At 40.5% G+C, this 13,454-nt stretch overlaps 1 protein-coding gene across 1 annotated transcript in view; it reads right to left on the bottom strand.

Moving 5' to 3' along the window:
• The window catches only part of LOC119428855 (aldehyde oxidase 1-like), a 50,281-nt gene extending 48,576 nt beyond the window's left edge, over window positions 1-1,705 (bottom strand). Inside the window, exon 1 of the mRNA XM_037696546.1 lies at window positions 1,655-1,705. Coding sequence (XP_037552474.1) covers window positions 1,655-1,705 — 51 coding nt within the window. The remainder of the gene's footprint in view (window positions 1-1,654) is intronic.
• Between the last annotated feature and the right edge of the window lie 11,749 nt (window positions 1,706-13,454).

The following is a 13,454-nucleotide window of genomic DNA, read 5'->3' as shown; positions in this document are numbered from 1 at the left end:
TTATTTTCCTCACATCGATATTAGTCTGTCTCTGATAAAAACTAAACTTTTATCTCGAGTAAGGCTGGAGGAAATCTCAGCTGGATCCTGAAAACTTAGATGAATGGAGCTAAAAATGAGTAAATAATAAAGATAAAACAACACAGCACAACCACTGCTTCACTGAAGGTTCTTAATGATGTCATTGAAACACTGGATGCTAAGGATTATTGTGCTGCACTTTTCTTAGACCTGTCTGAAGCTTTTGACACTGTGGAGCATGACATCTTGTGTCATAAACTCTCAGAAATTGGTTTCTCAGATCACACCATTGGTTGGTTCTCTAACTATCTTTCAGACCGGAGGCAATGTGTTCAACATAATGGTACTTCCTCCAGTTATTTAACAGTCAACAATGGTGTACCACAAGGCTCAGTCTTAGGACCCACCCTCTTTACAATCTACATACATAATGTAGGTAAAAACATCCCTAATGCATCCATACATTTCTATGCTGATGACACAGTTGTTTATTGTCGAGCTAAAACTGTTGCTAAGGCTTTCCAGCTTTTGAAATCTGCATTCAACATCATCCAGACTGATTTGTTTCGCCTCAAACTTGTCCTAAATGCCGACAAAACCAAAGGGATGCTTTTTTCAAATAGGAAGTTGGTCCCAGCAGTTCTTCCTGTGATTTCATCCTCAAATTGTGTCCCCATTGAGTTTGTTGATTCCTATAAATATTTGGGTATCTTGGTCGACTCACATCTCTCTTTTAAGCTCCATGTGGAAAACTTGATAAAGGAACTGAAAGTTAAACTGGGTTTCTTTTTCAGAAACAAATCCTGTCTAACCCTGAATGCTAGAAAACGCCTTGTATCTGTGACTTTCCTTCCCTCAATTGATTATGGTGATATTATTTACATGAACGCTCCAACAAGAACCCTGCAGATGTTGGATGCTGTCTATCATGGTGCACTAAGATTCATAACTGGCTGTGATTATCGTACCCACCACTGCACCCTGTATTCACTGGTTAACTGGACATCATTAACTTCACGCAGACTCTCTCACTGGTATATTTTCATCTTTAAATCACTTCTTGGTCTGTTGCCTTCATACATCTCCTCCTACTTGTCTCTGCGTGAGTGCAGCTACGGAGTGCGCTCTCAGGACATTATTACCTGCAGTGTTCCCTCAATGAGGACTGAACTAGGCAAAAGGGCCTTCTCCTATTCCGCTCCTGTTTCCTGGAATATCTTACAAAAAGATTTGAAGCTCTCGACCTTGACCTCTCTAAGTGTCTTTAAGAATCTGTTGGACACCTGGCAGGGACCAATGCTGACATGTTCCTGTTTTTGGTTTTTCTACATTTGTCTTGGAATCTAGCTGTTTTTTGTTTTGTTACCTTTTCCTTTTAGCCATCCTATTTGTTAAAAAAAAAAAAAACCTGTAGTATGCTTTTTTATAACTGTTTATTGTTGTTGCTGTTGTCCATTGTTGTCATCTTTCTTTGTTGAAATCAGGTCTCTCTTGTAAATGAGTCCTCGAGGCTCAATGGGATTTACCTGTATAAATAAAGGTTGATTGATTGATAAAAAAAAAAAATAATCTGGTCAAAAGTGGCTAAAGCTAACGCTAGCAGTCATTTGAACATTTTAAATCTTTTAAATACCTTTTTTCCATTGATAAAGACGCACAAAGTGTCTCCTTTCTTTGCAGACATCCTTCAAGCAGAAGAGCGACACTAGAATGAAGCACTTCTGCTTTCATTACTTTCACAATAAAGGCCCAGGAGAGGGCGTTAACATAGGCGTTAACCTGGTTTCTGCAAGGTTGAACAACAGACGTTTGAGAGAAAAAAATGGGAACAAAACGGAACTTTTCTGCAAAATGATGGTGTTCCACCCTCCCCACCCTATGCTAGGTGTTCATCAGAGCACACCACTGGTTGATGAGCATGGCAGATGTCTTTATAGTTGGGACAGGTTGCAGCGTGGACATGTCAGCTGTTGGCGCTGTCATCTTAAGGGCAGGATAAGTTGGAGAATATCACACTCACTCAGTTTTTGGTTTAACCTTGACGTAAAGCCACCTCATTCTCTATATTCCAGTCAGTCATTCAGTCAGTCTCAGCTGTGCACAAATCTTACATCTTATATAGTGGGGACCAAGGGCGTCAGAAGCATCCGTAATGTGGGGGGACACACAATGATGTGCATGTGTGCGCGCGTAAAAAAAAAAGGTGTTCACTAGTGTACAAAAAAGCAGCATTTCACCTAGATTTCCTTTAATTCCACACATTTAAAAAATGTTTCTCACCAAGTTTGTGTAAATTCAGCTGTGGGTTTAACGTAATTTGAACTTTAATACACTTTAATACAGAGCGTCAGGTCGGCACTATTTGTGTTTATTGTAAAATAAAAAAAACATCACTAGACATTTTTACGTGTGTTCAACACGACTCATCTAAATTATGTTTTTCACGAAGCTTGAGGACAATAAGGTGTGGGGTTTTAAAGATATTTGAAGTTTAATGCACCTGAACACACAGCGTCTCTTACACCTGTAGCGTCTTACAGCGTCACAGTTACTGCTAAGCCAACATGCTACAGACGTAGCGCTCCACTTCTCTCCTCCTAACATGAATATATGTCGCACAAAGCTCGCTAAACTGGCGAGCGAGTAACACAGAGGTGTCTCCACCTCCTCCACCTGTGCGCGTTTTCTGCCGAGTCAGGAGGAGACGCACAGAAACACTGCAGGTGTTACACCATATTCTGTGACCACCGTATATTGTGACCGTGGCAACAGGCTGCTGTGTTTAGAGTTGGAGGTAACCAGGAAAACCTGGAATGGAGTTTTAGTGGTTTGAGTATTCTCCTATTAATCAAGTGGAATGGATTTGTTCACGAAGAAAGAGACTAAGCCGCCTGAACTAATGTGGGGGTCCAAATGAACGTTTTTTTAATGGGGGGGGGGGGGACTTGTCACCTTCACATATAATGGTTGCGACGCCTATGGTGGGGACAAGATGGCGGGTTGAGCGGTCGTGTTTTCTGGATCTCGCTTAGCAAGTCCTAAATTTCACCCATCAGTTAAGTTATTTCTCCAACAGAAAGACAGAAATGGCTTCCCAGAACACTAACACTAACACTAGACGGGAGCTGGCTGCGGACCACCGGATCTGGAAACCCCCCTCCAGCCCACGTCTTTTCCCCCAGCTCGAACCTCCCTCAGAAGTGGCAACTCATACTAATCAATAAATCAAGGAAACGTCAATTAAATTGTATCAATTATATTAAAAAAGGCAGGAAAAGATTACAATATACAGCGCTGGACTCTCCAGTCTGTGACGCATTCACAGACCCGGAAGAAGAGCCCCGATGTCCCGTGTCATTACTAATTTATAGGGTCCTAAGACTCCTCCTTCACAGAAGGGGAGCTCAACCTATCAGTGTATGAGGGGGCGTGGCTAAGTGTGATCTCAATGGATCTTATGTGGTTATGACGTGTCAGGAAATATGAGACGGTGCTCCAAAAGCCTTTCTGCGTGATATGGCGAGCAGATTAAACTATTCCTTGACGGATATTGAATCCCAGGGAGACTCTTTTTAGAGTGGCTGGTCCAGTTTAACCCAGTCAGAACCGGGCCATAATTTCATTATAATCCCCTCTCTGAGCAGATCAAAACCATAGGACCAGTCTAGATAAGAAATATTCAACACTCTCAAACTTAAAGTGGAACCAAAAAAGAAAGAAGCAGCTTCAAACGAAGACCACGTCTACTCCATGGAGCTCCCCACTCAAAATACAAGGGAAAGGGACGTCTCTTGCACCTTCAACTCCAAGCAAGACACCAGGGGAAAAACGACTCAGGTCAGTTGAAGAGGAAGGGGAGGAAGAAGTTTCTCTCAGAGATATAATGAAAAGTATTATGTCGCTTGGAGAGAAGGCTGACAATATTGAGCAACAGGTGACACGTAGCAGTGTCATGCTAGCTAGCCTAGCCAAAGCAGTGGAGTTTAATGCTAACAAAGTTAAAGAGTGCAAGGCAAAAGTGAAAGGGTTGGAAAAGCAACATGTTCAACTACAAGAGGAGAATGCTGACCTTAAAATAAGGCTCAGAGAGCAGGAGAGATGGAACCTTCATATAAAAGGCTTGAAGGAAGAGAAAGATGAAGATATCAGGGCGGTAGTCATACAGACTCTGAAGCGCATCGTTCCTGAGTCTGAGTCAAAGCTGGAGGAAGCAGTGGACATTGTACACAGACTGGGAAGGAAGATGGAAAACAAAGACAGAAACGTCATTGGCAACGAAGGCATCAAGTTTGCTGAAATGTTCCCCAAAGAGGACTGGGAGGAGAGAAATCACCGGTGGCCACTCATCGATCAAGCCAGAAAAGCCGCAAAGGTGTCAGTTTAAAGGGACTTCAGTTTAAGCCTGCTTACTGAAAAACATGTCTTGTTAATTGTTCCAACGATCTTGGGTTTAAACCATTTTTCATTGTTTTCTTCTTTAATAGTTCTTTAATGTTAAATGAGAAAATTTCATTTGGTTCGCTTAATGTTAGAGGTTTAACAGACATTATCAAAAGGAAAGCGTTGTTTTTGTTTTCGAAAGGACAGAAATCAAACTGTTTTTTATTTCAAGAGACTCACACGTTGAGTACAGATGAAACTTTTTGGGCTAGCCAATGGGGTGACGAGATTTTATTCAGCCACGGTACAAACCGAACTGGGAGTGTTGCAATTTGTTTTAACGGTTTCCCTGGGAAAATACTGACACACAAAGGAGACACACAGGGACACTGGTTAACAGTGGTGATCAAAATGGACCACTTGGTCCTCATAATAGTTAATGTTTACGGTTTTAATAGTGACTTCTTAAACAGAGCTCTACTGGAGGAATTATCTCAGGTTATACTGGTATTTAAAACACGGTATGTCACTGACCATGGCATTTTGGGTGAGACTGGAATATGACTGATATATGAATGGCTGGATAGGTGGCCTCAAAGATTAGGCAGACAACAACACAACAATGTAATAAATAGTTTTATGACAGATAACCTAACTGATGTGTGGAGAACATTGAACCCAGGACTTACTGAATATTCATGGATAAAACCTAACAGGCAACGCAGGTCTAGATTGGACTATTGGTTAATAAGTGATGACCTTTTGTCATGCACCACAACGTCTGGAATTTCTAAAGCACCACTGTCTGATCATTGCTTCATAAGCTTAATATTAGGTCCTAGTATAAAAACTGAGACATAAAAGCTATGGGAAATGTATTGCCAGTTTATTAGACAATGAGGAATACTGCACTAAGGTTAAAAAAAATTTTCAAGGACGTGGAAGTTGATCAGTCGATCACAGATTACATAAATAAATGGGATTTTTTTTAAATATAAAATAAGATTGGATACTATATATTCCTGCTAAGAGCTTATAAAGAAAGGAAAACCGTATGAATATGATTTATTCTGAGAAATTCATCAAACTTGTAACTCTTCTATTTCAAATAGCCCAGTATTAATGGAATTACAAACTAAAGTAGATGCGTTATATTTGCAAAGCTTATGTCAGGTCGAGAGCAAGATGGATTGAAGATGGGGAAAAAAATACTGCGCATTTTAACCGCTTAGAAAGAATTAGACAGCAAAGGAACTCTATAACAAATGTATTGATCAATGATGAGGAATGCAATGACAGTAAGATTATAGAAAACTAAATCTTTATTTACACAGTCTCAATAGATGACTCTAATGATCTGTTTGAGAAAATTCAAAATAAGTTTCCACAAATTGAAGAATCATTTAAAAATCTGTGAGGCAGAATTTATACCTGAGGAATTAAGAGACAGTGCTCTCTAAAATGCAGTTAAATAAAATCACCAGACACCGATTGTCTTACCAGCAATTTTTATAGATTTTTTTTGGAATGATATTGAAAATCTTCTTTTTAGGGTTATAAATGCATGTATAGAGAGAAAGATGTTGACTCCTAGTATGAAAGAAGGTTTAATTACCTTAATTCCCAAATCAGGTAAGAATAAACAAATAATAAACAATCTTAGACCAATTCTTTTGTTAAACACAGACTACAAAATTCTCTTTGGGGTTATTGCAGCAAGACCGAAAGAAGGGATCTCAACAATAATTTGCGAAACACAATCTGCTTTTTTAAAGGTTGATCAATACACAACAATGTTTGACTTGTGTTAGATCTGCTTGACTACAGTGACTTAATTAATGAAGGTTTATATATTATTCTTAGACTTTTACAAAGCTTTTGATTGTGTTGAGCATCCATTTATAATGCAGACCCTGACTTATTTTGGTTTTGGACAAAAATTTCTCAATGTTGTGGGAATGCTTTACAATAATATTAACAGCTCAGTCTCTCTGAACCAAAGGACTAGCCCTAGATTTGAGGTCATAAGAGGAATAAGACAGGGATGCCCATCCTCCCCTCTGTTGTTTGTAATGGGAGCTGAAGTGTTATCTATTTTAATTAAGACCAGAGACATTGAAGGCATTAACGTATTTAGAAAACAAATAGTTATAAGTCAGTTGGCTGATGACACAACTTTTCTTTTAAAGAACGGTAGTCAAATTCCATTAGTGTTACACACGATAGATTGTTTCTCTAAAGCTTCTGGTTTGCAATTAAATATAGATAAATGTGAAATTCTGACCACTCATGATTATCTTTTGCAACCACTATATAATATAAAAGTAAAGAAAGAAGTAAAATATTTAGGAATATTGATCTGTAAAGATAGAGCAGTATCTGAGAAGAAGAGTATCCTTAACAATATTGAAAAATGCAAATCAATTTTTAAACAATTGGCTGCAAAGGGATATCACCATTTTTGGAAGAACCCTCCTAACCAAAACGAAGAGCTTATCCAGACTGATCTACCAAGCATGTTCTCTGCCAGTCCCACCACACACTATTGGAGCCATAAACAAAATCAACTTATATGGAAGAACAAATGTCATTACATCAGAAAAGAAGATATAGTTACAAGCTATGAGGAAGGTGGCAGTAATGTCATTGATTTTAGCACCATGAATGGTGTTCTAAAACTTAATTGGTTGAAATAATTCTGTAACGGTTCAGAAGCTTTCTGGTTTTTGATTCCTAATTTTATTTTTTAAGCTGTAGGTGGAATAGATTTTCTCTTGAGATGTGACTTCGATTATAACAACCCATCAAACTGTCAGATTTTCATCAACAGGTCCTACTCTATTGGAAACTCCTATACAAACACAATTTCACACTACATAATATGCCAGTTTGGAACAACAGGTATGTTTTTGTCACGGTTTTCAGGCTGAGCTGAACAGGAATTAACCCATTTGTGCAAACAGGATGCAGAGGTCATGACGTAAAATAAGTAAACACTTTAATAATAGAAATAAACAGCTGACGTGGCAGCAAACACTTACAGGTCAGGATACGCGAGGGACACAGGAGGATACCAGACGATGCACCGGCAGAGACTGAGACACAGACCAGGGCTTATATACACAGACTTATATACAAGACAAATTACAAACACCTGGAGAACACGCGGGTGGAACTGATCAGGGTAATTACTGAGACACTAGGGAGTACAGACACGGGGAGACTGACAGAGGGATATCATCCTTACAATACCCTCACCCCAAGGACGCCTCCTGGCATCCCAAAAAGAGCCCACCCCAAAAGATTTGGGTGGGAGGAGGGAGGTACCGCAAGGATGGAGGGCACAAAGAACACACGAAGGCAAAACAAAAAACCGGCAGGACAAGAGCCTGGGATCTAGACTTAAACAAAACTAGGGAAAACAAAGAATGTCTGGATAGTCAGGAGACCGTCCTTAGGCTGGTTACAGTTCAGGTGGGCAGCCGGGAGGGCGTCCCAAATGCTGGGTCAAATCTGGCAGGCGGCCAGGAGACCGTCCAACAGGCCGGGGCAGGTCTGGTGGGCGGGAGGCCGTCCAAAGCTCAGGAGCAGGTCAGGAGTGCAGCTGGGAGGCCGTCCAATGTCCTGGAACATGTTAGGCAGGCGGCCGGGAGATTGTCCAGCACAAGGCACCAGATTCTGTGGACTGGCGATAGACACCCTAAAAGACCATGACCGCCCAGCATGGGGAGAAAGAGGACTGAAGGGACCATAGGTTCTGGTGTGGGGACCACAGCCGTCACAGAGGCTAGAAGAGCTTTAGAAACTGATGAGCCCAGGGAGACTACTGCTTTTATTGAGACTGCAGGTGACAGAGATCTCAGGCATAGACATGAAGACCCAAGGATGACAGGCGATGTGAGGGGCATCCTCAGGACCCCCTCGAGACAGGTGACGTGAGGGGAGTCCTCCAAGACCCCCTTGAGACAGGTGACATGAGGGACATCCTCCAGGACCCCCTCGGTTCAGAAGATGGGAGGGGCGTCCTCCAAGACCCCCTTGGCGCAGGAGACATAAGGGGCGTCCTCCAGGACTTCCTCGGTGCTGGAGCTGTGAGGGGAATCCTCCAGGAACCCGTGGGTGCAGGAGACGTGAGGGGAGTCCATCAGGACCCCCTAGACGCAGGAGACGTGAGGGGCATCCTCCAGGACCCCCTTGGCGCAGGAGATGGGAGGGGAGTCCTCCAGGACCCCTCCGCGCAGGAGACGTGAGGGGCGTCCACCAGGGCCCCCTTGGAGCAGGAGATGTGAGGGCGTCGTCCAGGACCCCTCAGAGCTCGGATCTTCTGTGGCAGGATCCCCTGGAGACGCAGCTAGCGTAGGACTCTCTGGAGACATTGAAGTGTTGGCGGACCTGGGACCCTCCGTAGATGTTGAAGCGTCAGCGGACCTGGGACCCTCCATAGACGTTGAAGCGTGGGCAGACCTGGGACTCTGGGGAAGGATCAGGGACAGGAGGGTCTGAATCTGAATCAGGAACAGGTTCAGGTTGTGTTTTCAAAGTCTTTATTCCAGTTAGAAGCTGCTGGTATTCTGGGACCAAGGTGAGACAGGGTTGGGAAAGTAAGAATCTTTCTGCGAGTGAGAGTATAGTGTCTAAACAGTCCAAGTTGTTTTTAGCAGAGGAGAGGAGATTTTGTAGAATCTGATTTATTTGAGTAAAGTAGTAGGAGCTGAGATGTTTTGGGTCCAGTCTTTAGAGGAGCTCTATGCAGGGGTCAGGTGTTGAGTTCCGCCCTCACCCGAAACCTGGGAGGTGAGGCGACGGGACCCGCTACCGTGGAGACATGGGGACTAGGCTCAGGAGGCTCAGTCTCGCAGGACTGAGCAGGAGTGGCTTGAAGTGGCAGTGAGGTGTCGGATTCTGCCCTCACTGGAACACTGGGAGGTGAGGCAATGGAACCCATCCCCACTGAAGCGCCGGGACTGCTTTCTGGAAACTCGGCTCCACCGAGCCGAGTCGGAACTGTCGAAGGTGCCGGAATGAGTGCCGTGGACTGCTTCCGGGTTCGGTTTCTGCTGCTTCGGTGGCGGCAATGAGGATGAGGGGCAGGAATGGAGCAGAGCTTGTTCTCCGGCTCTGTGTCCTCCACCGATGTCCACCCCGACTAGCTGAACAGAGCTGGAGATGAGGAGGAGCTGGACTCGCACGTCAGTCGGTCCACCTGGCGCTGGGACATTTGTTCTTCCTCGAGGACCAGGAGGGGGAAGGCAGGATCTCTACCTCGTGGCAGTAGCGTCCTTGTGTCGGAATGCGTTTGATCCAAAAACCACCGCACAGGATCATGGTCTCCTCCATCTGTGTGGGCTTGAGCGAACAGGTAAGTGTTTCGCCAGTGTAAACAGATGTGGGTACACATTTTGATATTTTAGCCTGTACGCCAGTGGGTGTTCTGATCTGTCCAGTGGTGGATCTGTTATGTCAAAATTTTATTTGAGCTCATATAGCCTTATGACTACAAAAAGCATGTACAGTACACAGTGGCAACAGAACAGGGGGCAGGGGGTCTGGACCAAATTAGCCTAAAAATGAAATAAGAATTATATATTTGTGCCACATATGGCCCAAATGTAGTATTTATAGCACCTGTGGGCCACCTCTGACTCTGACCTAGATCCATGCTGGTTACGGGCCATTGGAAAACAAGAGACCTCGGGCCCAAATCCGTTTACGAGTCCAGGCCAAATGCTCACCTATATTTGGCCCAGAGCTGATAACTTTTGCTGTCAATGTACAAATAATTATGTGGATAGGTTGGCATTTTTGCTCATCCAAAATCCAGCTGAAGTTTGAAACTGCGCTGCAATGGCAGATCGCCTTGGAGAAAATGTAGCCAGAGGAGAAGGAGAACTTCTCATCTCTGAAATAACAAAAGAAAAAAAAATCATTCAGGACCTGTAGAAGCAGGTCTGTTCCGATTTCTGAATGCATGTCACTCAGAAACGGCTGTCACATAATCTCTCCAGACATCCATTGCACTCAGAACCATGCCCCCCCACGCCCCATAAACTTATGCCTTTTTTTAAAGACAACACTAGTTAGAATAAAAAAGTAAAAAAAAGACCAATCCGAAGCAAAATGCTCCTTACTTGCAGAGAACTGTGCTGCAACCCATCAGAGCGTACCACCTTACTGTAAGCTAAATATTTAGCTCCATGCTAAATATTTAGTTTACAAACTAAATGTTTATGTGCAATATAAACATTTAATTTACAAACTAAATATTTAACTTGCAATTTAAATATTTAGTTAGTGAACTAAATATTTAGGTGTAAATTAATTTTTTCATTTCCATGCTAAATATTTATTTTCAAAACTAAACATTTAATTTCCAAACTAAATATTTATTGTCCAAGCTAAATATTTAATTTACAAACTAAACATTTAATTTATAAAATAAACATTTAATTCCTAAACTAAATATTTAATTTGCTAAATAAATATTTAACTTGCAAGTTAAATATTTAGTTTGTAAATAAAACATTTAGCTTGGACATAAAAATTTAGTTTGTAATCTAAATATTTAATGTGGAAGTAAATATTTAGCTTGCTAACTAAATATTTAGCTTATAAATTAAATATTTAGTTTGCAACTATGACATCTATAAATGTATGAATGACATGGTGAAAAATCACTAAGAAAAAACTAAACAAGTTTTTTTTCTTATGAAAGACTAATAAACAAACCAAAAATATTGATGTTAATTTTTGACTGTGTAACTTTACAAATGGCACCCCACAGATTCAAAGTCCTGATAGTGATAATATGCTGATGTGCTAACAGATGAAGTATCTCCTTATTTGTTAAACCAATACCAAAGTATAACTTAACAAATGCTCAACATTCTTCATTTTACCACAGTTAAAGGCAGTTACCCTGCCTTATCGTGTTGGAGTTTGGATAATATTACGACTCATTTAACTTCGGATTGGTCATTTGCTGACACGCCTACTGGATTGATTGACAGGTCGCGTTGTGGATCCGACTCGTGGAAAAAAAAAACGAAACAAAACAAAAAAACACAAGAGCTGCAAAAGAAGTCTTATTGGGGACTGCCATGCAAATGCATGGCAGGCACCTATTATTCTACACCTCGGAAGTGAGTCTACATTTCTATCTCCGTTAATGCGGCCCAAACCACAGCGTCTACCCCTACAAAAGTTATACCAAACGACCGTCTCGGCTCCGTGATGTGTGCTATTACTTTTATTGGCATTTCAAGTTACCATGGCGAAGTAATTTGCGAACAAAGATGCAATATTTCACCAACTCCAGGAACTAGTTGGTGACTGCCCACTTATTATTATACATCAGAAAAGCGTATCTTTTTCAACTTTAATGCGGCCCAAACCGCAAAGTGGACCCCTACAAAAGTTATATCCAAACGACCGGCCCAGCCCCGAGATGTGTGCTATTAATTTTATTGGCAATTGGCCTAACCATGGCGACATATTTTGCTAACGAAAATGGCAAATTTCCCATAGGAAATGAATAGGAGAAAACTTTTCAAAGAAACTGAGTAACATTGGGAGCCATTTTGGTTCAACATGCATGGAAGGCACCTATTATCACTATTATTATCAATTAGTAAAAAAAAACCAACCCATAAATTATTAATGATTCATTTTAATAATGACAAATAATAACAATAATCATTATTAATATTAATAATTTATATTTAATGTTACTTATTAATATCAATATTATTATCAAATATATTAATATTTATATAATTAATAAATCAATGATATATTAATAATTAATTATTAATATTATTAATTATTAATAATACTTATTATTAATAATACTTTAATAATAAATAGGCAGTCCCCGTCAAAGTTTCTCCAGGAACTTTCTAGTATGACTTTATTCTCGTAGTTTTATGACTTTTCTTAATTTTTTTCTTAGCATGGCCCTAAAGCTCCGTCGTACAACACAAATGGTTAAACAACATAAACAGAGAAATGTCTATCTACACCACTCTGTGAAAAAAATAACACTTTATTCATGATTGCAGTTTATTATATATATATATATATATATATGTATATATATATATATATATGTATATATATATATATATATATATATATACACACACACACATTTTTTTTTTTTCTTCTCATTTTCAAAAGAAAGACTTGTTGCATACGTTTCCAAATCTGATGACTGTGAAAGTATCCATTTACATAAATGTGTGGCAAAATTGAACATGTGCACCTGACATTCAAGGTGCGTATGTACAGAGAGTGCAAGGTGACGTCAGACCTCGGCGGCACCACTGGCTGCTAAACGTAGAAGAAGTCAGAGATCTAGAAATGCACCAAGATGGTTAACGGGTTTTGTAAGATAAAGTGAAAACTAAATATAAATCACTGTTGTTCAGACTGGTACATGTTCTTTACGACCAGTTAAGATGTACTAATGTTCTGCTAAAGTACAACACAAGAAAACTAACATGTTTAAATTGAAATTACAAATTTAACAGTTCATACTATGAGGATTAGGGTTGACAGTGAAACTGTGGTTAAATTTACTATAATGCTGTCTAAATAATACGGTCCTTAGTTTTCATATTACTGTTGATTCATTGAAATGGTAATGTTACATACTTGGCTTTCTGCAATGAGTAATGCAGTGAAAATGTTACATATAAGCTGCTTCAGGGAAAGAGAAAATGTGTCATGCTATTGCATGCAAAGGACACCAGTGGGTGCTCTGATTCTGTAAATTAAAGGGTGACCGAGGAGAATAAGTGAAAGTAAAATGAGGAACACTATGCAACCTTTTAAATTGTAGCAAAATTAAGTATTCTACTTTCAAGAAATAAAACGTACAGTGTTTTCTGTTTTCACATATTTCAAGGTTATTTATTGTCATTCGCATCACATGTATGTAAAGCTTGAGGGCAGAGTCAAAACTTTTCAGGTTTAAAAATGGCCTGGGCAGCAAGAAAAACACACACACACACACACACACACACACACACACACACACACACACACACACACAC

This window comes from Nematolebias whitei, chromosome 23, assembly GCF_014905685.2.
Source record: "Nematolebias whitei isolate Nwh7 chromosome 23, NemWhi1, whole genome shotgun sequence".
Lineage (NCBI taxonomy): Eukaryota > Metazoa > Chordata > Actinopteri > Cyprinodontiformes > Rivulidae > Nematolebias > Nematolebias whitei.
The sequence above is the reverse complement of the archived record's forward strand: the minus strand, read 5'-3'. Positions and strand labels throughout refer to the sequence as shown.